At 43.3% G+C, this 25,890-nt stretch overlaps 1 protein-coding gene across 1 annotated transcript in view; it reads left to right on the top strand.

Annotated features, from left to right (window-relative positions):
- Positions 1–15,118: 15,118 nt before the first annotated feature.
- The window catches only part of LOC117361343 (cysteine-rich venom protein 6-like), a 33,957-nt gene continuing 23,185 nt past the window's right edge, over positions 15,119–25,890 (top strand). The window contains exons 1-2 of the mRNA XM_033946530.1: positions 15,119–15,141; positions 20,472–20,522. Of these exons, the coding sequence (XP_033802421.1) occupies positions 20,486–20,522 (37 nt within the window). The 5' untranslated portion in view covers positions 15,119–15,141; positions 20,472–20,485. The remainder of the gene's footprint in view (positions 15,142–20,471; positions 20,523–25,890) is intronic.

Below are 25,890 nucleotides of genomic sequence, written 5' to 3'. Positions count from 1 at the left end.
TCTTTTGGCTTACATTGTTTTTAGATTTTGTTTTTAATTTCGTTTGTCCTTAAATGTAAAAAAAGTTTTAATGATCAAATTAGCCTCATACATATAAATTGGACTATTGTAATAAGTACACGTTTTATATTAAATCTGGTTTTTAGTTGTTTTAGACTCTTGTCCTGGCATATACATATGCTTACTTTCATATGTGTCCAGTTTTAGTTCTCAGCCTTTGATCCACGTTCTTTAACTTAGGACTCTTAGGGTATGTATTCATATTTCACATTCATATGTCACAATGGTCTTTCTTTCTGTCTATTCTGTCTATTCAAATCCCCCCCCCCCTTTAGGCATGCTGTAGGCATTTATTATGCTTTTCACTGGAAGGTATTCTTTTAAATTCACCCACACCATTTTAAATGTCACTTTTACATCATTGAATGAAATCTCTCTATCTCACCATCCCTTAATGTTTAGTTTGTAGTTACGATTTGGTCACTCAGTGGCACTTTTTATCCCATTTCCGGTGACGCCATCAGAAAGTGCATTTCCGGTGATGTGGCATGGGGCGGGGCATGGACAGAGCCACCACCATTCATTCCTATGGGAGGGGCGGGACATGGACAGAGAGTAGGTGGGGCCTGGGCTGGATAGGGTGTGGTGTGGGAGCGGTGTGGGTGTGGCTAAGGCAAAAGTAGGTGGGGCTGGGGCAGGGTTTGGGCAAAAGTGGGTAGAGGGTAGGCGGGTTTGGGCAGAGAGTGTGCATGATGTGGGCAGTAAGTGGGCGTGGCTTAACCCAGATGTGAATGCTGATTGGTCGATCATTTGACAGCTGTCAATCATTTTGACATGAAGTGTACCCATTATACTACTCATACACTCAGTGGCACTTTTTATCCCATTTCCGATGACGCCATCAGAAAGTGCATTTCCGGTGATGTGGCATGGGGCGGGGCATGGACAGAGCCACCACCATTCATTCCTATGGGAGGGGCGGGATATGGACAGAGAGTAGGTGGGGCCTGGGCTGGATAGGGTGTGGTGTGGGAGCGGTGTGGGTGTGGCTAAGGCAAAAGTAGGTGGGGCTGGGGCAGGGTTTGGGCAAAAGTGGGTAGAGGGTAGGCGGGTTTGGGCAGAGAGTGTGCATGATGTGGGCAGTAAGTGGGCGTGGCTTAACCCAGATGTGAATGCTGATTGGTCGATCATTTGACAGCTGTCAATCATTTTGACATGAGGTGTACCCATTATACTACTCATACACACAGAATACTTTTTTGGCATTACTATTTGGGCATACATATAGTATTATTTCTCTTGTACACTAGTCTTCGTTGGGTTGTATTAGTTTATGTTAGTCCGGCATACTACCCTTTCCCTTTAAGTTCATACTTAGTGTTTTTTTTCCCACCCCCCTATTCACATCATATAGCACGTTTTTTTTTTTATGTAACTGTTTTTATCTACTTTTTCTCACATTACATCATTTCTTTTTACTTTTTGCATTGACACCTAAGTTCTGTCTTCATCCCTCTTTTACATCAGTTGTGTATGAGTTTTTTCTGATCCCTTTTTTCCGTTCCCTTTTTTGACATCATAACCTCAGCCACTCCCCTTTCTGATATCATACCCTGAGCTCATCCTCTTTATTCTCCAGGCTCCCCCCCATTCTGACATCACTTCTCTGATCCTCCTAGTCTCCATGATGGTTTTTCTTTGACCAATCCAACGGCTCCACATACTCCATATCTCTTTCTATCCTGGTTAAACAGCTTCCTGCACAAACGCGTGTTTTTCTACAGCATTAGAGCATTACTCTATCTCGCAGAGCTCTCGAGTAGGACTGGTAAGCACTATACTCTTTTATATTTTCACCATTTCCATCTTAGCACTGCATGCATATACTGGGTAGTCTCTTTTTGTTTTTTCACTACTGCTTTTACATGTTCACCACTTCTATCTTCAGTACTGTATGCATATACCGGGTAGACCCCCCCCCCCTTTTTTTTTTTTTTTAGCTTTTTTTAGCCTTGTTTTTATACAATGGTTAATTTTTATTGATGACATCACTTGCATTATTGGCATGAGTGCACTCAGTATGGGATATCCATCTTATCTTGGTCCCCATGGACGGATTTTTATTGTTCTTTTGGCTTACATTGTTTTTAGATTTTGTTTTTAATTTTGTTTGTCCTTAAATGTAAAAAAAGTTTTAATGATCAAATTAGCCTCATACATATAAATTGGACTATTGTAATAAGTATACGTTTTATATTAAATCTGGTTTTTAGTTGTCTTAGACTCTTGTCCTGCCATATACATAGGCTTACTTTCATATGTGTCCATTTTTAGTTCAAAGCCTTTGATCCACGTTCTTTGACTTAGGACTCTTAGGGGATATATTCATATTTTACAATGGTCTTTTTTCTGTCTGTTCAAATTTCCCCCTTCCCCCCCCCCCTTAGGCATGTTGTAGGCATTTATTATGCTTTTCACTGGAAGGGTATTCTTTTAAATTCACCCACACCATTTTAAACGTCACTTTTACATCATTGAATGAAATCTCTCTATCTCTACTTTTTCTTTTTTTACTAGATTTCTCTTTCTCTAATTAAAGACAAATAGTATATGATCAGCTATACTTCTACTTTCCCTATAACCGTTACAGGGAAAAGGAGGTAATTTTAACAAAGGCTCTATCAGACACACTGAATCAGACAATTTTGCCTAACTCAATTAATTCTTCGTTTTATGGATAAACATGCAACAATGTGCTAAAAAATTTAATTAATGATTGTGATATATGATTTATCCACCATGTAAAAAAATCAGCAGGTTAGAAAATAGGGCAGTGGAAAGCTAGTCTAGGATACCATTCAAGCAGTGAGGCCTCAAAGAGCAGGGGAGGTTTTCATTATACACTTCCCCTCCCTATTCATGGTTTCGCCACTTGCGGTTTCACATATTCGTGATTTTTTGGGGAAAGTTTAGGACGTTCCCGCCTTCCTCCAGCCTTCCTCCTGGCATCCCGGCCTTACCTGGTGGTCTAGTGGGCTTTCGGGGCAGGAGCGATCTTCCTACGCTCCTGCCCCGTGTAGATCGCCAATAGGAAATGGCTGCCGTGAGCTCCCATCATAGTCTGGCCACATTATTTCCGGGGTTCAACTAAATCTGTTTCCGCTAACATTATCAGAAAATGCATTTCTGTCTCATCAGAAAAGCGCATTTCCATCACTTCATTTACTCTGTTTCCGCTAACGTGGTCAGATAAGCGCATTTCCGGCGCTTCATTTACCTTGTTTCCCTCTACGTCATCAGAATATGGACTTCCGGTAGGGCAGGCACTCCCATTTCCACTGACGTCATCAGAAAGCGTATTTCCGGGGTCAAACATGCCCCATTTCCGGTGACGCCTTCAGAAAGTGCATTTCTGGTGATGTGGCATGGGGTGGGGCACGGGTAGAGCCACCATCATTCATTCCTATGGGAGGAGGCGGGGCATTGGTGGAGAGTGGGTAGGATGGGGTATGGTGAGGGCGGGGCCCGGGCGAGGCTAAGGCAAAAGAGGGTGGGGCCTGGGTGGGGTTTGGGCAAAAGTGGTCGGAGAGTGGGCAGGGGTTGTCCTTAGATGTAAAATAATTTTTAATGATCAAATTAGCCTCATACATATAAATTGGACAATTGTAATAAGTACACGTTTTATATTAAATCTGGTTTTTAGTTGTTTTAGACTCTTGTCCTGGCATATACATAGGCTTACTTTCATATGTGTCCAGTTTTAGTTCTCAGCCTTTGATCCACGTTCTTTAACTTAGGACTCTTAGGGTATGTATTCATATTTCACATTCATATGTCACAATGGTCTTTCTTTCTGTCTATTCTGTCTATTCAAATCCCCCCCCTTTAGGCATGCTGTAGGCATTTATTATGCTTTTCACTGGAAGGTATTCTTTTAAATTCACCCACACCATTTTAAATGTCACTTTTACATCATTGAATGAAATCTCTCTATCTCACCATCCCTTAATGTTTAGTTTGTAGTTACGATTTGGTCACTCAGTGGCACTTTTTATCCCATTTCCGATGACGCCATCAGAAAGTGCATTTCCGGTGATGTGGCATTGGGCGGGGCATGGACAGAGCCACCACCATTCATTCCTATGGGAGGGGCGGGACATGGACAGAGAGTAGGTGGGGCCTGGGCTGGATAGGGTGTGGTGTGGGAGGGGCGTGGGTGTGGCTAAGGCAAAAGTAGGTGTGGCTGGGGCAGGGTTCGGGCAAAAGTGGGTAGAGGGTAGGCGGGTTTGGGCAGAGAGTGTGCATGATGTGGGCAGTAAGTGGGTGTGGCTTAACTCAGATGTGAACGCTGATTGGTCGATCATTTGACAGCTGTCAATCATTTTGACATGAAGTGTACCCATTATACTACTCATACACACAGAATACTTTTTTGGCATTACTATTTGGGCATACATATAGTATTATTTCTCTTGTACACTAGTCGTCGTTGGGTTGTATTAGTTTATGTTAGTCCGGCATACTACCCTTTCCCTTTAAGTTCATACTTAGTGTTTTTTTCCCCACCCCCCCTATTCACATCACATAGCACGTTTTTTTTTTTATGTAACTGTTTTTATCTACTTTTTCTCACATTACATCATTTCTTTTTACTTTTTGCATTGACACCTAAGTTCTGTCTTCATCCCTCTTTTACATCAGTTGTGTATGAGTTTTTTCTGATCCCTTTTTTCTGTTCCCTTTTTTGACATCATACCCTCAGCCACTCCCCTTTCTGATATCATACCCTGAGCTCATCCTCTTTATTCTCCAGGCTCCCCCCCATTCTGACATCACTTCTCTGATCCTCCTAGTCTCCATGATGGTTTTTCTTTGACCAATCCAACGGCTCCACATACTCCATATCTCTTTCTATCCTGGTTAAACAGCTTCCTGCACAAACGCGTGTTTTTCTACAGCATTAGAGCATTACTCTATCTCGCAGAGCTCTCGAGTAGGACTGGTAAGCACTATACTCTTTTATATTTTCACCATTTCCATCTTAGCACTGCATGCATATACTGGGTAGTCTCTTTTTGTTTTTTCACTACTGCTTTTACATGTTCACCACTTCTATCTTCAGTACTGTATGCATATACCGGGTAGACCCCCCCCTTTTTTTTTTTTTTTTTAGCTTTTTTTAGCCTTGCTTTTATACACTGGTTAATTTTTATTGATTACATCACTTGCATTATTGGCATGAGTGCATTCGATATGGGATATCCATCTTATCTTGGTCCCCATGGGCGGATTTTTATTGTTCTTTTGGCTTACATTGTTTTTAGATTTTGTTTTTAATTTCGTTTGTCCTTAAATGTAAAAAAAGTTTTAATGATCAAATTAGCCTCATACATATAAATTGGACTATTGTAATAAGTACACGTTTTATATTAAATCTGGTTTTTAGTTGTTTTAGACTCTTGTCCTGGCATATACATATGCTTACTTTCATATGTGTCCAGTTTTAGTTCTCAGCCTTTGATCCACGTTCTTTAACTTAGGACTCTTAGGGTATGTATTCATATTTCACATTCATATGTCACAATGGTCTTTCTTTCTGTCTATTCTGTCTATTCAAATCCCCCCCCCCTTTAGGCATGCTGTAGGCATTTATTATGCTTTTCACTGGAAGGTATTCTTTTAAATTCACCCACACCATTTTAAATGTCACTTTTACATCATTGAATGAAATCTCTCTATCTCACCATCCCTTAATGTTTAGTTTGTAGTTACGATTTGGTCACTCAGTGGCACTTTTTATCCCATTTCCGGTGACGCCATCAGAAAGTGCATTTCCGGTGATGTGGCATGGGGCGGGGCATGGACAGAGCCACCACCATTCATTCCTATGGGAGGGGCGGGACATGGACAGAGAGTAGGTGGGGCCTGGGCTGGATAGGGTGTGGTGTGGGAGCGGTGTGGGTGTGGCTAAGGCAAAAGTAGGTGGGGCTGGGGCAGGGTTTGGGCAAAAGTGGGTAGAGGGTAGGCGGGTTTGGGCAGAGAGTGTGCATGATGTGGGCAGTAAGTGGGCGTGGCTTAACCCAGATGTGAATGCTGATTGGTCGATCATTTGACAGCTGTCAATCATTTTGACATGAAGTGTACCCATTATACTACTCATACACTCAGTGGCACTTTTTATCCCATTTCCGATGACGCCATCAGAAAGTGCATTTCCGGTGATGTGGCATGGGGCGGGGCATGGACAGAGCCACCACCATTCATTCCTATGGGAGGGGCGGGATATGGACAGAGAGTAGGTGGGGCCTGGGCTGGATAGGGTGTGGTGTGGGAGCGGTGTGGGTGTGGCTAAGGCAAAAGTAGGTGGGGCTGGGGCAGGGTTTGGGCAAAAGTGGGTAGAGGGTAGGCGGGTTTGGGCAGAGAGTGTGCATGATGTGGGCAGTAAGTGGGCATGGCTTAACCCAGATGTGAATGCTGATTGGTCGATCATTTGACAGCTGTCAATCATTTTGACATGAGGTGTACCCATTATACTACTCATACACACAGAATACTTTTTTGGCATTACTATTTGGGCATACATATAGTATTATTTCTCTTGTACACTAGTCTTCGTTGGGTTGTATTAGTTTATGTTAGTCCGGCATACTACCCTTTCCCTTTAAGTTCATACTTAGTGTTTTTTTTTCCCACCCCCCTATTCACATCATATAGCACGTTTTTTTTTTTATGTAACTGTTTTTATCTACTTTTTCTCACATTACATCATTTCTTTTTACTTTTTGCATTGACACCTAAGTTCTGTCTTCATCCCTCTTTTACATCAGTTGTGTATGAGTTTTTTCTGATCCCTTTTTTTCCGTTCCCTTTTTTGACATCATAACCTCAGCCACTCCCCTTTCTGATATCATACCCTGAGCTCATCCTCTTTATTCTCCAGGCTCCCCCCCATTCTGACATCACTTCTCTGATCCTCCTAGTCTCCATGATGGTTTTTCTTTGACCAATCCAACGGCTCCACATACTCCATATCTCTTTCTATCCTGGTTAAACAGCTTCCTGCACAAACGCGTGTTTTTCTACAGCATTAGAGCATTACTCTATCTCGCAGAGCTCTCGAGTAGGACTGGTAAGCACTATACTCTTTTATATTTTCACCATTTCCATCTTAGCACTGCATGCATATACTGGGTAGTCTCTTTTTGTTTTTTCACTACTGCTTTTACATGTTCACCACTTCTATCTTCAGTACTGTATGCATATACCGGGTAGACCCCCCCCCCCCTTTTTTTTTTTTTAGCTTTTTTTAGCCTTGTTTTTATACAATGGTTAATTTTTATTGATGACATCACTTGCATTATTGGCATGAGTGCACTCAATATGGGATATCCATCTTATCTTGGTCCCCATGGACGGATTTTTATTGTTCTTTTGGCTTACATTGTTTTTAGATTTTGTTTTTAATTTTGTTTGTCCTTAAATGTAAAAAAAGTTTTAATGATCAAATTAGCCTCATACATATAAATTGGACTATTGTAATAAGTATACGTTTTATATTAAATCTGGTTTTTAGTTGTCTTAGACTCTTGTCCTGCCATATACATAGGCTTACTTTCATATGTGTCCATTTTTAGTTCAAAGCCTTTGATCCACGTTCTTTGACTTAGGACTCTTAGGGGATATATTCATATTTTACAATGGTCTTTTTTCTGTCTGTTCAAATTTCCCCCTTCCCCCCCCCCTTAGGCATGTTGTAGGCATTTATTATGCTTTTCACTGGAAGGGTATTCTTTTAAATTCACCCACACCATTTTAAACGTCACTTTTACATCATTGAATGAAATCTCTCTATCTCTACTTTTTCTTTTTTTACTAGATTTCTCTTTCTCTAATTAAAGACAAATAGTATATGATCAGCTATACTTCTACTTTCCCTATAACCGTTACAGGGAAAAGGAGGTAATTTTAACAAAGGCTCTATCAGACACACTGAATCAGACAATTTTGCCTAACTCAATTAATTCTTCGTTTTATGGATAAACATGCAACAATGTGCTAAAAAATTTAATTAATGATTGTGATATATGATTTATCCACCATGTAAAAAAATCAGCAGGTTAGAAAATAGGGCAGTGGAAAGCTAGTCTAGGATACCATTCAAGCAGTGAGGCCTCAAAGAGCAGGGGAGGTTTTCATTATACACTTCCCCTCCCTATTCATGGTTTCGCCACTTGCGGTTTCACATATTCGTGATTTTTTGGGGAAAGTTTAGGACGTTCCCGCCTTCCTCCAGCCTTCCTCCTGGCATCCCGGCCTTACCTGGTGGTCTAGTGGGCTTTCGGGGCAGGAGCGATCTTCCTACGCTCCTGCCCCGTGTAGATCGCCAATAGGAAATGGCTGCCGTGAGCTCCCATCATAGTCTGGCCACATTATTTCCGGGGTTCAACTAAATCTGTTTCCGCTAACATTATCAGAAAATGCATTTCTGTCTCATCAGAAAAGCGCATTTCCATCACTTCATTTACTCTGTTTCCGCTAACGTGGTCAGATAAGCGCATTTCCGGCGCTTCATTTACCTTGTTTCCCTCTACGTCATCAGAATATGGACTTCCGGTAGGGCAGGCACTCCCATTTCCACTGACGTCATCAGAAAGCGTATTTCCGGGGTCAAACATGCCCCATTTCCGGTGACGCCTTCAGAAAGTGCATTTCTGGTGATGTGGCATGGGGTGGGGCACGGGTAGAGCCACCATCATTCATTCCTATGGGAGGAGGCGGGGCATTGGTGGAGAGTGGGTAGGATGGGGTATGGTGAGGGCGGGGCCCGGGCGAGGCTAAGGCAAAAGAGGGTGGGGCCTGGGTGGGGTTTGGGCAAAAGTGGTCGGAGAGTGGGCAGGGGTTGTCCTTAGATGTAAAATAATTTTTAATGATCAAATTAGCCTCATACATATAAATTGGACAATTGTAATAAGTACACGTTTTATATTAAATCTGGTTTTTAGTTGTTTTAGACTCTTGTCCTGGCATATACATAGGCTTACTTTCATATGTGTCCAGTTTTAGTTCTCAGCCTTTGATCCACGTTCTTTAACTTAGGACTCTTAGGGTATGTATTCATATTTCACATTCATATGTCACAATGGTCTTTCTTTCTGTCTATTCTGTCTATTCAAATCCCCCCCCTTTAGGCATGCTGTAGGCATTTATTATGCTTTTCACTGGAAGGTATTCTTTTAAATTCACCCACACCATTTTAAATGTCACTTTTACATCATTGAATGAAATCTCTCTATCTCACCATCCCTTAATGTTTAGTTTGTAGTTACGATTTGGTCACTCAGTGGCACTTTTTATCCCATTTCCGATGACGCCATCAGAAAGTGCATTTCCGGTGATGTGGCATTGGGCGGGGCATGGACAGAGCCACCACCATTCATTCCTATGGGAGGGGCGGGACATGGACAGAGAGTAGGTGGGGCCTGGGCTGGATAGGGTGTGGTGTGGGAGGGGCGTGGGTGTGGCTAAGGCAAAAGTAGGTGTGGCTGGGGCAGGGTTCGGGCAAAAGTGGGTAGAGGGTAGGCGGGTTTGGGCAGAGAGTGTGCATGATGTGGGCAGTAAGTGGGTGTGGCTTAACTCAGATGTGAACGCTGATTGGTCGATCATTTGACAGCTGTCAATCATTTTGACATGAAGTGTACCCATTATACTACTCATACACACAGAATACTTTTTTGGCATTACTATTTGGGCATACATATAGTATTATTTCTCTTGTACACTAGTCGTCGTTGGGTTGTATTAGTTTATGTTAGTCCGGCATACTACCCTTTCCCTTTAAGTTCATACTTAGTGTTTTTTTCCCCACCCCCCCTATTCACATCACATAGCACGTTTTTTTTTTATGTAACTGTTTTTATCTACTTTTTCTCACATTACATCATTTCTTTTTACTTTTTGCATTGACACCTAAGTTCTGTCTTCATCCCTCTTTTACATCAGTTGTGTATGAGTTTTTTCTGATCCCTTTTTTCTGTTCCCTTTTTTGACATCATACCCTCAGCCACTCCCCTTTCTGATATCATACCCTGAGCTCATCCTCTTTATTCTCCAGGCTCCCCCCCATTCTGACATCACTTCTCTGATCCTCCTAGTCTCCATGATGGTTTTTCTTTGACCAATCCAACGGCTCCACATACTCCATATCTCTTTCTATCCTGGTTAAACAGCTTCCTGCACAAACGCGTGTTTTTCTACAGCATTAGAGCATTACTCTATCTCGCAGAGCTCTCGAGTAGGACTGGTAAGCACTATACTCTTTTATATTTTCACCATTTCCATCTTAGCACTGCATGCATATACTGGGTAGTCTCTTTTTGTTTTTTCACTACTGCTTTTACATGTTCACCACTTCTATCTTCAGTACTGTATGCATATACCGGGTAGACCCCCCCTTTTTATTTTTTTTTTTAGCTTTTTTTAGCCTTGCTTTTATACACTGGTTAATTTTTATTGATTACATCACTTGCATTATTGGCATGAGTGCATTCGATATGGGATATTCATCTTATCTTGGTCCCCATGGGCGGATTTTTATTGTTCTTTTAGCTTACATTGTTTTTTAGATTTTGTTTTTAATTTTGTTTGTCCTTAAATGTAAAAATTTTTTTAATGTTCAAATTAGCCTCATACAAATAAATTGGACTATTGTAATAAGTACATGTTTTATATTAAATCTGGTTTTTAGTTGTCTTAGACTCTTGTCCTGCCATATACATAGGCTTACTTTCATATGTGTCCATTTTTAGTTCTCAGCCTTTGATCCATGTTCTTTGACTTAGGACTCTTAGGGTATGTATTCATATTTCACAATGGTCTTTCTTTCTGTCTGTTCAAATTTCCCCCTTCCCCCTCCCCCCCTTAGGCATGTTGTAGGCATTTATTATGCTTTTCACTGGAAGGGTATTCTTTTAAATTCACCCACACCATTTTAAACGTCAATTTTACGTCATTGAATGAAATCTCTCTATCTCTACTTTTTTTTTTTTTTAACTAGATTTCTCTTTCTCTAATTAAAGACAAATAGTATATGATCAGCTATACTTCTACTTTCCCTTAAACCGTTACAGGGAAAAGGAGTCAATTTTAACAAAGGCTCTATCAGACACACTGACTCAGACAATTTTGCCTAACTCAATTAATTCTTCGTTTTATGGATAAACATTATGCAACAATGTGCTAAAAAATTAAATTAATGATTGTGATATATGATTTATTCACCATGTAAAAAAATCAGCAGGTTAGAAAATAGGTTAGTGGAGAGCTAGCCTAGGATACTATTCAAGCAGTGAGGCCTCAAAGAGCAGGGGGGGTTTCATTATACACTTCCTCCTCCCTATTCGTGGTTTCGACACTTGCGGTTTCACATATTCGTGATTTTTTGGGGATAATTTAGGACATTCCCACCTTCCTCCAGCCTTTCTCCCGGCATCCCGGCCTTATCTGGTGGTCTAGCGGACGTTTGGGGCAGGAGCGATCTTCCTACGCTCCTGCCCCGTGTAGATCGCCAGTAGGAAATGGCTGCCGTGAGCTCCCATCATAATCTGGCCACATCATTTCTGGGGTTCAACTAAATCTGTTTCCGCTAACATTATCAGAAAATGCATTTCCATCTCATGAGAAAAGTGCCTTTCCATTGCTTCATTTACCCTGTTTCCGCTGATGTGGTCAGAAAAGCGCATTTCCGGCACTTCATTTACCCTGTTTCCATCTACGTCATCAGAATATGCACTTCCGGTAGGGCAGGCACTCCCATTTCCGCTGACATCATCAGAAAGAGTATTTCCGGGGTCAAACATGCCCCATTTCCGGTGACGCCATCAGAAAGTGCATTTCCGGTGATGTGGCATGGGGTGGGGCACGGGTAGAGCCACCACCATTCATTCCTATAGGAGGAAGCGGGGCATGGACAGAGAGTAGATGGGGCCTGGGCTGGATAGAGTGTGGTGTGGGAGGGGCGTGGGTGTGGCTAAGGCAAAAGTAGGTGGGGCTGGGGCAGGGTTCGGGCAAAAGTGGGTAGAGGGTAGGCGGGTTTGGGCAGAGAGTGTGCATGATGTGGGCAGTAAGTGGGCGTGGCTTAACCCAGATGTGAACGCTGATTGGTCGATCATTTGACAGCTGTCAATCATTTTGACATGAAGTGTACCCATTATACTACTCATACACTCAGTGGCACTTTTTATCCCATTTCCGATGACGCCATCAGAAAGTGCATTTCCGGTGATGTGGCATGGGGCGGGGCATGGATAGAGCCACCACCATTCATTCCTATGGGAGGGGCGGGACATGGACAGAGAGTAGGTGGGGCCTGGGCTGGATAGGGTGTGGTGTGGGAGGGGCATGGGTGTGGCTAAGGCAAAAGTAGGTGGGGCTGGGGCAGGGTTCGGGCAAAAGTGGGTAGAGGGTAGGCGGGTTTGGGCAGAGAGTGTGCATGATGTGGGCAGTAAGTGGGCGTAGCTTAACCCAGATGTGAACGCTGATTGGTCGATCATTTGACAGCTGTCAATCATTTTGACATGAAGTGTACCCATTATACTACTCATACACACAGAATACTTTTTTGGCATTACTATTTGGGCATACATATAGTATTATTTCTCTTGTACACTAGTCGTCGTTGGGTTGTATTAGTTTATGTTAGTCCGGCATACTACCCTTTCCCTTTAAGTTCATACTTAGTGTTTTTTTCCCCACCCCCCTATTCACATCACATAGCACGTTTTTTTTTTTTATGTAACTGTTTTTATCTACCTTTTCTCACATTACATCATTTCTTTTTACTTTTTGCATTGACACCTAAGTTCTGTCTTCATCCCTCTTTTACATCAGTTGTGTATGAGTTTTTTCTGATCCCTTTTTTCTGTTCCCTTTTTTGACATCATACCCTCAGCCACTCCCCTTTCTGATATCATACCCTGAGCTCATCCTCTTTATTCTCCAGGCTCCCCCCCATTCTGACATCACTTCTCTGATCCTCCTAGTCTCCATGATGGTTTTTCTTTGACCAATCCAACGGCTCCACATACTCCATATCTCTTTCTATCCTGGTTAAACAGCTTCCTGCACAAACGCGTGTTTTTCTACAGCATTAGAGCATTACTCTATCTCGCAGAGCTCTCGAGTAGGACTGGTAAGCACTATACTCTTTTATATTTTCACCATTTCCATCTTAGCACTGCATGTATATACTGGACAGTCTCTTTTTGTTTTTTCACTACTGCTTTTACATGTTCACCACTTCTATCTTCAGTACTGTATGCATATACCGGGTAGACCCCCCCTTTTTTTTTTTTTTTTTTTAGCTTTTTTTAGCCTTGCTTTTATACACTGGTTAATTTTTATTGATTACATCACTTGCATTATTGGCATGAGTGCATTCGATATGGGATATTCATCTTATCTTGGTCCCCATGGGCGGATTTTTATTGTTCTTTTAGCTTACATTGTTTTTTAGATTTTGTTTTTAATTTTGTTTGTCCTTAAATGTAAAAAATTTTTTAATGTTCAAATTAGCCTCATACAAATAAATTGGACTATTGTAATAAGTACATGTTTTATATTAAATCTGGTTTTTAGTTGTCTTAGACTCTTGTCCTGCCATATACATAGGCTTACTTTCATATGTGTCCATTTTTAGTTCTCAGCCTTTGATCCATGTTCTTTGACTTAGGACTCTTAGGGTATGTATTCATATTTCACAATGGTCTTTCTTTCTGTCTGTTCAAATTTCCCCCTTCCCCCTCCCCCCCTTAGGCATGTTGTAGGCATTTATTATGCTTTTCACTGGAAGGGTATTCTTTTAAATTCACCCACACCATTTTAAACGTCAATTTTACGTCATTGAATGAAATCTCTCTATCTCTACTTTTTTTTTTTTTTAACTAGATTTCTCTTTCTCTAATTAAAGACAAATAGTATATGATCAGCTATACTTCTACTTTCCCTTAAACCGTTACAGGGAAAAGGAGTCAATTTTAACAAAGGCTCTATCAGACACACTGACTCAGACAATTTTGCCTAACTCAATTAATTCTTCGTTTTATGGATAAACATTATGCAACAATGTGCTAAAAAATTAAATTAATGATTGTGATATATGATTTATTCACCATGTAAAAAAATCAGCAGGTTAGAAAATAGGTTAGTGGAGAGCTAGCCTAGGATACTATTCAAGCAGTGAGGCCTCAAAGAGCAGGGGGGGTTTCATTATACACTTCCTCCTCCCTATTCGTGGTTTCGACACTTGCGGTTTCACATATTCGTGATTTTTTGGGGATAATTTAGGACATTCCCACCTTCCTCCAGCCTTTCTCCCGGCATCCCGGCCTTATCTGGTGGTCTAGCGGACGTTTGGGGCAGGAGCGATCTTCCTACGCTCCTGCCCCGTGTAGATCGCCAGTAGGAAATGGCTGCCGTGAGCTCCCATCATAATCTGGCCACATCATTTCTGGGGTTCAACTAAATCTGTTTCCGCTAACATTATCAGAAAATGCATTTCCATCTCATGAGAAAAGTGCCTTTCCATTGCTTCATTTACCCTGTTTCCGCTGATGTGGTCAGAAAAGCGCATTTCCGGCACTTCATTTACCCTGTTTCCATCTACGTCATCAGAATATGCACTTCCGGTAGGGCAGGCACTCCCATTTCCGCTGACATCATCAGAAAGAGTATTTCCGGGGTCAAACATGCCCCATTTCCGGTGACGCCATCAGAAAGTGCATTTCCGGTGATGTGGCATGGGGTGGGGCACGGGTAGAGCCACCACCATTCATTCCTATAGGAGGAAGCGGGGCATGGGTGAAGAGTAGTCGAGATAGGACATGGTGAGGGTGGGGCCTGGGAGGGGCTAAGGCAAAAGAGGGTGGGGCCTGGGCGGGGTTTGTCCTTAGATGTAAAAAAAATTTTAATGATCAAATTAGCCTCATACATATAAATTGGACTATTGTACTAAGTACACATTTTATATTAAATCTGGTTTTTAGTTGTCTTAGACTCTTGTCCTGCCATATACATAGGCTTACTTTAATATGTGTCCATTTTTAGTTCTCAGCCTTTGATCCACGTTCTTTGACTTAGGACTCTTAGGTATGTATTCATATTTCACAATGGTCTTTCTTTCTGTCTATTCAAATAATACATGACCAGCTATACTTCTACCTTCCATATAACCGTTACAGGAAAAAGGAGGCAATTTTAATAAAGGCTCTATCAGACACACTGAATCAGGCAATTGTGCCTAACTCAGTTAATGCTTCGTTTTCTGGATGAACATTATGTAACAATGTGATTAAAAATTAAATTAATGATTGTGATATATGATTTATCCACCATATAAAAAATAAGCAGGTTAGAAAATAGGGCAGTGGAAAGCTAGCCTAGGATGCTATTTAAGCAGTGAGGCCTCAAAAGCAGGAGTTTTTTTCATTATACACTTCCCCCACCCTATTCGCAGTTTCGACACTTGTGGTTTCACATATTCGTGATTTTTTTTGGGGGGGGGGAACTCATAGTTTAGGATGCTCCTGCCTCCCTCCAGCCTTCCTTCCAGCGTCCCAGCTTTATCTGGTGGCGCTGCTTTTTTCTGCTGTCCCTCTAGTCTTCATTTCTGTGTTTCTATAGCTGCTTCTTGTTGGCTGTAGAGAACCTTTGCTTTCACAGATTCTGCCTTTATTCGCAATATAATAGCCCTGAAGGCAGTATAGAACCTGCTGAAATGGCTTGTACTGTGTGATTTAGACCAGTGTTCTTCAACCGCCGGTCCGCAAAAATTTCCTGCTATCCCACAGGGACAGCATGTGCATAAGGCCCGAGACAGTGTTCTTCAACCGCCAGACCACGGTGCAATCGATGTGGTGTTATCTTCAGGCCAGCTCCCCTCTTCCTTACTGCCGCAGTGCACAAAGCCGCGGACAGCGGCTCCTACGCACGTCCTGCACCTGAACTGGAAGCATTCTCTTTGACATCTCAACGTCAGAGGGAAGGCTACCAGATGATGCATGGGACGCGCGAAGAGTCGCTATCGCGGCTTTGTGCACTGTGGCAGTAAAAAAGAGGGGAGCTGGCCCAAAGATAACACAGGGTCATAAAACAGCCAGGCAGGAGCAGGCCAGAAGGTAAGGCACAGCTTGGAGCATACACAGCATGCGTACTCTTCTCTCTCGGTATTCGCAGGGAATAGGGCAGAGCCGGACAGCGAATTGAAAAAAAAACGCGAATAACTTCTCTTCCGTCTCTGACCCACCCCCGCCTCCCTCCCACTTTCCCCCCAGCATTTCCGGCCTTACCTGGTGGTCTAGTGGGTTTTCGGGGCAGGAGCGATCTTCCTACGCTCCTGCCCCATGTAGATTGCCAATAGGAAATGGCTGCCCTGCGCTCCCATCGTAGTCTCAAGTGACTACGGTTACTTATGGCAGTCATTTCCTATTAACGATCTGCATGGGGCAGGAGCTAGGAAGATCGCTCCTGCCCCGAAAACCTGCTAGACCACCAGGTAAGGCCAGGATGCTGGGGGGAAAGTGGGAGGGAGGCGGGGTGGGTCAGAGACGGAAGAGAAGTTATTCACGTTTTTTTTCAATTCGCTGTCCGGCTCTGCCCTATTCCCCGTGAATACCGAGAGAGAAGAGTACGCATGCTGTGTATGCTCCATGCTGTGCCTTTCCTTCTGGCCTGTTCCTGCCTGGCTGTTTTATGACCCTGTGTTATCTTTGGGCCAGCTTCGTTCCTCGACCCCGACCTGATTCACTAAACTGCTGCTTGATCAATCTCCTATCCGATCCAATCCAACCCATGCAAATTAGTAAAACCCCATGCAAAATAGCCAAGCGATTGATTCACTAACAATTGCTTGGCTATTTTGAATCAGGTTTTGCAATCCTAAAACCTGACTGCTGCAGCCTGTCGGTAACTGTGTTACCAAGTGGTCTGCCTGTTTTTTTTCCATTTTTTATTTATTGGCCAGATATTTTGTGTGTGTAATACACGCAAAATATCTAACATTTTTTAAAAAATGGGGAAAAAAAGTTGGAAAATTGGCCAGAGAATCGGTCAACAGCGATTGAGTTGCTATTGTTAGTGAATCTAGGCCTTAGGCAGTAATATGCTGAATATCGCACCTAAAGAGCCGAGTCAGGTCTCACAGATGAGGACAGCAATGCAAACAGAATAGAATAGAAATAGGGGAGTCATGTGAGACAAAAGATGTTACATATTCAGTGATGGGTAATCCAAGATATTCTTTATTAATAGACAACACGGTGTGGACTGATGGACTCAAAGAAATCAAGCAATCAGATAGAGATTTTGAGCAAGGGAGTGAAAGAAAATGCGACTTACCAAAATGTGGTGTAAACGTATTTAGAGATGAGTTTTTAAGGTGCTCTGAATAGGAATGCCTTAATCTATAGAAACACAGTGTAATCAATTTCAATATTGAGACCATTTGGGGAGATACTCTGAAGTTCAAAAATAACTTTCTGTTCTTCCTATAATAAAATGGCATTGGTATCTCCACATTTTGGTAAGATGCATTTTCTTTCACTTCTATGCTCAAAATCTCTATCTGATTGCTGAATTTCTTTGAGTTCATCAGTCTTTTAATAAAGAATATCTTGGATTACCCATCACTGAATATCACACCTAACCACATAAGGGATAGTCAGCTGCACATAACCAGATATTCAATGCCAGTGCCCAGATGTAACCCAGCATTGGAAATCCAGGCATGGCAGATCCAAAAAAATGCTGACAACTGCCAGCTGAATATTTACCACTCTGGTTTTACTTGATAAAGCACTTCACACTTGAATCCCCACATCTATTTACCCCATGTTACTCTTAATTATCCTACCCACACTCAAAAAATATCATCCAAATAATCATATCATCCCTTTTCTCTCATTACAATGATACTACTGCACAGCATATTTCTTGTTTTTGACCCATTTGGGTTGTGGCTCTTCTCCCCTGCTGGCTCAGCTGATCGCGGTTCCAGTGACAGCTCACCTGATCAAGGGTAAGGGTTGAAGCTGTTTGGGCCTTTTTTTAAAAGCTAATATATGGGAGCAGCTGTTGTACATTTGTTGGGTATGTGTGTGCCCTGTGCATAGGTGTGGGACTTAGCACAACAGCTACTGGCAGTTCCATACCTGCAGGAAAATTTTGCCCCGTAAAAGGGGGGCATTCCCTTTTGTGCATCACAAGGAGAGCTCATCTAAATACTAATGAGCTCCTTGTAATGCATTTGCATGAGGTTCTCAGTGACTGTTACCAAGATCGGTGCCAGCCCCCAAGAACCCTTTTGAGCATCGGAGGTTGAATCCTACTGGCACAGCAAATTTTTGAGAATCTGGCTCTGAGTCAGAATAATTCCTTCAAGATCACTGTTGCCATAAAGGAAATAGAACTTTAATTATATTGGCTGCACATCAGCAACACCTTCTGAGCTCCTAGCTATAAATCCTCAGAACTTTTGGAAGCTCTCAGATGCGACTTAGCTTGTGAAGAAGTTACCTTCAGAGGCTGAAGAGAGGACACTGTTGTCTTTGATTTCTGCAGCTATTTAAGGATCAGGTAAAAGTCTTCCTGTACATCTGCTTGCATGATTTTTTTCAGGGACGCTTTTTCATGTATCATAGAGATTGCACTTTGAAATACTGAACTATAGATGCCTCTTTTAAATTGATACATACAAACTAACTTGCAGACTTTTGCAATTTTCTTGCACCAAAATGAAAACTGGCCTGTAAGTAAAAATGTGAAAGTTCCTGTACTGATGCCTATAATATTCCAGAACTCCTTCAAGTTAGCACCACGACACTTTGAGAAAATATTGTATCTCTAATAGTTACCCTGGGTCACAGGTGCTCTTGCAAGTCAGATTTAACCCCAGACAAAATAAAAAAAGACTTACTATTTCCCATCAGCAGAGCAGTGATCAAGTTTCAAGTTCATTAAAAGTTTGTTGTACACGCAATATCAAATACGTCAATGCGTATGACAATTTAAAATTAGGAGACAAAAATAAAACAATTTATACAAATAAACATACAATGTATGTATACAAGTAATTAGCGATACAAAAGGGAAGAGGGGTGAACTACAATCTTTGAAGAAAATAAGAGTATATTTAGGGCATAAAACAACATCAGTACAGTAGACAGCTGGACTTTTTCCAGAATGTAATACATTTTAATTAAAGTGCCACGCATTAGGGGTGTTGTGCTGCTGAACATCTCCACTCCCTCAGCAATGCATGCAACATTGTGATAAACTGCAAACAGATGAAGAGCTATGCTAAAGGAAGGTGGTTTTTAACAAGTTAGAAACTATACACTGGCTACTTAGCACAAATTAGGTGTATTCCTATGGCACAGTTGATATCAAGGTTGACAGGGATGGATGGGAGGGAGGAAGAGATACATAGGAGGTGGAGGGGAAGAAGGAAGGAGATTTTGGATCCAGGAGCAGAATGGAGTGATGGAGAGAAATGCCTGGCAATAGAAGTGAGGGAAGAGAGTGAGAGAAATGCTGGACCATGGGGAAGGGTGCAGGAGGGAAGAGAGAGGGAGATGTTAGGCTACAAGTGTATGAAAGGAAGGAAGAGGGAGCAAATGCTGGGTTATAAGGGTAGATGAAAGAAGATGCCAAGAATGGTAGAATCCTGAGGAGAAGGAGAAGGTGGTGAGGAAACAGATGAGAGGACAGATATTACAGAGGGTAGAAATATGGTAATGGGGGCACGTTGAAGATGAAAGGGAAAAGAGGGCTAAGGAAGGAATGAGAAAGGGAATGAAAGAAAAGATGGAAATTAGATAGGTAGCTGAAAAGTGAAAAAGAGGCAGAAAAGAGCTAAAAAAGGAATGATCAATATGTCAGAGGCAGGTGTACTGAGGAAATAGACAGGAGAGAGGAGAATAGACAAATGGATAGCAGCTGCTGGAAGGAGAAATAGCAGAGAAAAGGAAATTCCATTATTGCAGAAAAACATCTATATTTTGGTGCCACTCATGTCTGGCCCAAATCACATCCCATGAAATCTGGACACATTGGAGAAAAACATCTGAAATCAGAGGTTGCAAATTGCTACTTGGACATTTTGGAGAGTAAAATGTCCTTGTGCCATGCCACCTTGTGATGTTTTTCTGTTTTGAAAATGTGCCCTGTGATACCCTAATATGCCAAAAGCTGTGCTCTGCTGGAAACCATGTTCAAAATCCACCAGAAAGTTTTAATCTTTTCCAACTTTCTCTCTTGACTTCCTTCCTCTCTCCTCGCTTCCCTCAGATTCCATGTCTCTCCCATTTCCCTCTTCACTTTCATTTTCTGTACCCTTTCTCCTGCCTGTCTCTGTTTTCCAGCGTTCTCTAAATGGAATGCCTTTATGTTGTTTAACCCTAGAATTCTGAATTTGTTTTCAGAAGGGAAGCTCACGATGAAAATCTCTGCTGCCTTCCTTTTCCTTGTCTTGGGTGAGTAGTCACTTAAACTAGAGCAGAAATAAGGAGGTTATTTAAAAATGTATATTTACAGTAACATTACCTGAGGAAGGGACTTAGCAGTCCTGATGAAGTGTATCTTTAAACATTTGTTAGTTTTAAAAGTGCAGAAATTGTTGACTGCAAGGAAGCCTAGAATGGGAAAAGGCTACATCACATATGATTGATTACCTGCTCCTAAATAAAATGATATACAAACAAAAGCAAAGAGAAGGCAGCTTGCCCTGGGCACACATTTGTGAACCCCCTAAAACAAATCCCTATATACTCTTTTTTTTTCTCTCCAGCTTCTCTATAGAGTCTCTTTCATGTTTTCCCTTTCCCTTCTCTCTGTTCTCTGGAATCTTTGTTCATAACTTTCTGCTTGACCCTTCTCTAGAGCAGATTGTAAGGTAGCATGATATCTATGAAAGTATATGTTTTGAATGGAGTGGCCTAGTGATTAGAGTACTGGACTGAGAACAAGGGAGATTGGGCAGGTAGCTTTCATCCCCCTTGCCTTTGGTGAGATTTAAAGGTATGAAACCACGTTTTAGCCAGGTCGTAGTTATACGAATTGACACTGTGTCTCAAGTTTTAGCATTATTTTACCATAGAAATTGTCAACGTAGAGCCTGTTCTAAAATACAGGAGAAATGAACATTTATGTGCTGGGTGTGTACAGCACAAACATCCATTTTAGAAAAATAAATGTTTATAATAACCAACAGTTTGGAAGCCAACTTGTAAACAGTTGAGTTGTACAATGGTAACATAACCAGTTATGTGTATGAACAAATCAGTTAATTTTACAACCTTAAAAACATAATCGGATATAATCCAAACTCTATCACAGTATCCAGTTTATCTTGCAAGTTTGGCATTTTGGGGGCTGGGAAGGTGAAATAAAATCCACTGGGAGATTAAGAGGGAGACATCCCATCCCCAATCCCTCTAGTAGGGTGTTGTTCACTAGCAGCTGTTTATAAAACCCTAAACATGCTTAGCAGTGGTGTATTCAGACTTGTAATATTGGATGGGCCCACAGATAAAACAGGTAAGCCTTCCAAAATTCACCACCCTTTATACTGTGTCTCTATCCCTCTCCTCTGCCCTGGATTTATACCCCGATGGTTATGGCCCAGCAACTTCTACTGGTCTATCACAATATCTCCTGCGGCAGCAGTGACACACATCCATTGTTTGCATGGTCTCACAGGCTCTCTCTGCTGTATTCCACCAGAAAGGAAAGAGGAAGTGATGTCAGTAAGGACGACACACAGTAGAGCGAAGACTGAAGAGCTAATGAAGGCAGTAAATGTGCATTGTTGCTACTGCTCTTGAAAATCCTTAGGTAGATTGTATGTGCACTGGGGGAGGGGGGGCAGGAGTTCAAATGTATCCGGGAGTGGGAAAGAGGAGAGTGAAGTGTCTGCAGCTGAACATTTTTGATTGGCCAGACAGAGTGGGCCTGATCCCACCTATAGTTATTCCACTGGGGCCTGGCATCAGATGTAACTCCCAATGTCAATTCTTTAGGAAATAGATGTTTATTCCCCTTCTGAAATGAGGAATAAATTTCTATGAGCCTGACATATCCTTGTCCCACCCAAATGATGCCCCCTTGCCATTTGCAAACACTTGGGCTTGAGACATACTTATCCCAGCTTTGTTAAATAGGTACTTAGATATTTATACTAAATAAATATTTAAGTACTTGGGTCTGTATGTATCAAAAGTGAATAAGGCTTGTAAATTCAGGACAAATGAGTCAGAGGTATAAATATAAGAAGATATACACCCTTGCTATCCTTTTGGCCTGCTCAATTCTGCCTCAACGACTCCTCCCGCTGGCTGCCAGATTCCCACGGCATCTTGTTCCTATACCTTTGCAGAGGTTTTTTCTCTCTTTGCACTTCACTTCTCAACTTTCCTTTGGCTTCTAAAATTCACTCTCTCCAGTACAATGAAGCGTCTTGCCCAGAAGCGTCTGGTTCCTTCTCTTTCTTCCTTCTGCCCTTCTTCCTCCCCAATAATTTCTTTAGAGGAATTTTTACATACTAATATAGTAAATGTTAGCAGATAAAGAGTCACACGGGTCCATCCAGTCTGCCCAACATGGTGGCCAGAATTTGAACCTTGTTATTGCAGAGCTTTCTTTTTCCTTTTCCCCTTTCTGCTCTTAGCAGATTTTAATATCCCTCTAACTTCAGTAGCCCTGACTCCCTTACAGATCTACTGCAGAATTGATGTTATTTTTGTAAACCGCTGTGCCTTGCTTCGTCAGTTAATGGCAGTATATCAAATTCTAAATAAATAAATAAAAGTTTACTGGATTTAGTATAATGTTATTGTTATGCGTTTTGTATTTGTAATTTAATTTTTAACTTGTTTTCATAATTTGAGAACAACTTAGGAATCTGTATTAGGTAATATATCAAATTTAATAACTTGAAAAACTTGAAGCCAGGAATACAGTGGAAGGGGGTCCTCTCTACCAGAACCTCCCCCTCATGATAACAGGGATGAAACCAGGCTGCTGGCACTAATGTTTAAAAAGGAGATAGAGCAGCCTTTAAACTGAGATTGAGGGGAAAAGCCCACAGACACCCAGGAGCAGATGATTCAATGTGAAGTTTCCTTGAAAGATAATATTGAAACAGGATATTTAGGGAGTCCCAACCGAGAGATTTCAATAATAGTGAAAGAAAGCCAGGAGTGTTTAAGAGGAAGGCAGAGTAAAGGACTCTATTATCCCTATTATCATCTTAGTTGCCAGTAGGTACAAGGAAAAAAACACAATTAGAAGTGTCTATATACTGTGGTAGGGCAGGAGTCAGCCAACTTTCTAGAGAGCCACGGTTTCCGCCACAGGCACTAGGATGAGCGCAACTTGGAGTGGCCTATTGGATATGGCAGGTGGTTGTAAATAACTTGGCTCTGAGCCCAGTCAGAATTGTTCAACACCATTTATTTGCCTGGTTGGAGGTGCAACAGGTATTCCTTTTAGGCACCCACAAATCGAAGATTATGTCCAACACAAAACCTTTAAACAACTTATTCCTTCTACTGAAAAAAACAACAGGTCCAAAAATATTCCATTATCCCAGGACAAGCAGGCAGCATATTCTCACATGTGGGTGACGTCATCTACGGAGCCCCAGCGCGGACAGCTTTTCAAGCAAACTTGATTGAAGTTTCAAGTTTGCTACACTGCACCACGCATGTGCATGCCTTCTTGCCCACTAGAGGGCGCATCCAACCTCGTGGTCCTCAGTTCAGTTTTTTCCGCGGAGCCAGAAGCCCTGTGGAAATTGAGCTCCTATTTTTGTTGCCTTCTGACACCGCGTCTGAGTTATTTGGCTCGGTCGCTGTGCTTTAATTGTTGTTTTTCTTTCTTTGACCGTCGTTTTTCGTCAAAAAAAAAAAAAAGTTTTATTTTTTCCGTTCGGCTCCGGGGGCTCCCGGGAGCCGCGGCCGCGGGACGTCGTTCGTTCCCAGTCCCTTTCATTTTCATGTCCCGTCCCTTGACGGGCTTTAAGAAATGCACCCGGTGTGAGCGGTTGTTATCCATCACTGACCCCCACCGGTGGTGCTTACTCTGCCTTGGACCCGAGCATCCGACTAATTCCTGCGATCGGTGTTCCACTTTTCAGGCCAGAGCGCTCCGTCGACACCGCGCGAGGATGGCGGAGCTTTTCGCAGTGGACTCCGCGCCTGGGAAGGCCTCGACCTCGGCCTCGGCTTCGGCCCCGGCCTTGACCTCGGCCTCGGCGCCCTCGGCTTCGCCGCGTCCCTCGACCTCGACCTCGAAGCTGACGCCTGCGACCAAACCTGCCTCGGGTAAGTCCTCTTTTCCATCCCCGACTCCGGGATCATCAAAGAAGCCATCCTCGGCCCCGCCCAGGACTCCGGCCACTAATGCCCCGAGGGAATACTCGAGACCGAGGTCGCCCTCCAGGGAGCATCCCCCGGCCTCGGACCTGCCGACCATGGTCGGGATTCCGGCGTTCCAGGACCTGCTCCGAGCATTGATTTCCTCGGAGCTATCTGGCGCCCTCGAACAACTGCAGCGGGCTGCGACCTCGACTGCTTTGACCTCGGGGGCGACCTCGGTCTTGACTCCCTCGGTCTCGGCTACCGGAGCACCACCGACCTTGGCCTCGACCTTGCCCTCGACCTCGGGGGCCCTGCCTGAGAGTAGCGTAAGGCCCCGGGACAAGATACGCAGAGTGAGACGGATTTCCTCCTCCTCCTCCTCCTCGAGGTCCTCCCGGGGTTCCTCGCCCTCGGGCCGGCCTCGGGCGAGGTGTCGCCCGAGGAAGCCTAAGCGTTCGCGAGGCTCTCCTGGGCGACGTGGTCGCTCTTTGCCGCTCGGGGGCGAGGCCTTGCGGGTTTCGGAGCTTCATCTCGATAACCCGAGGCTTCTCTGTTCCCCTGCGAGAGGAGGTTCTCGTGACTCTTCGCCGAGGAAAAGGGGGCGTACCTCGGTCCCTCGGACCCTGGGGACGTCTCTCAGGGGTTCTTCGAGGCGGAGACGTTCCCCGACCCCCTCGAGACCATTAGATCTGGCCTCATGGGGCTCGGGGTCCGGTAGGGAGCCGCACTACTCTCATGAGGCTTCCCCCTTCTGTTCGGCGGAGAGGTCGAGGACCCCCTCACCACACGCCAGACCGTCCTCCTTCACCACTTTCGTTCAGGACATGGCACGTGCTTTGGGTCTGGACCTCATGGCGGGATCCCAATATACTAAGGAGTTCCTCGAGGAGCAGGACCTCCCCGCTCCCCCGACGGAAACACCGAGGCTTCCTTTAAATAGGGTCCTTCTTCAGACCTTCCTCAAAAACCTGACTTCTCCTCTTACAGTCACTGCGGTGCCCTCCAAGATGGAGAACAAGTATAGAACAATCCCACCTAAGGTGTTCGATAAGGCCCAACTATCTCACCAGTCCTTGCTGGTCGAGTCGGCCCTGAAGAAGACACAACCCTCCAGGGTGTCGGCGGCGGTTCCGCCCGGTAGGGAGGGTCGGACCCTCAACAAATTTGGTCGTCGCCTCTATGCGAATTCCCTCATGGCAACCAGGGTTCTTAACTATGCCTTTACGTTCTCATCATATTTAAGGGGCATGGTGAAGGACCTCCCTCAGTACAGGGAGGAATTGCCGGCCTCTCGTAGGGAGGGGTTTGACAAGTTCATGTCCAACCTTTCTCAATTGTGACTGTACCTCTTCCATGCGGTGTACGACGCATTTGAACTTGTCTCGAGGGTGTCGGCCTTTGCGGTAGCGATGCGCCGGCTGGCGTGGCTGCGCACCCTCGACATGGACCCTAACCTGCAGGAGCGCCTGGCGGATCTCCCTTG

This window comes from Geotrypetes seraphini, chromosome 5 (assembly GCF_902459505.1).
Source record: "Geotrypetes seraphini chromosome 5, aGeoSer1.1, whole genome shotgun sequence".
Taxonomy (NCBI): domain Eukaryota; kingdom Metazoa; phylum Chordata; class Amphibia; order Gymnophiona; family Dermophiidae; genus Geotrypetes; species Geotrypetes seraphini.
Note: the sequence above shows the minus strand (reverse complement) of the source record. Positions and strands in the feature narration are given on the sequence as shown.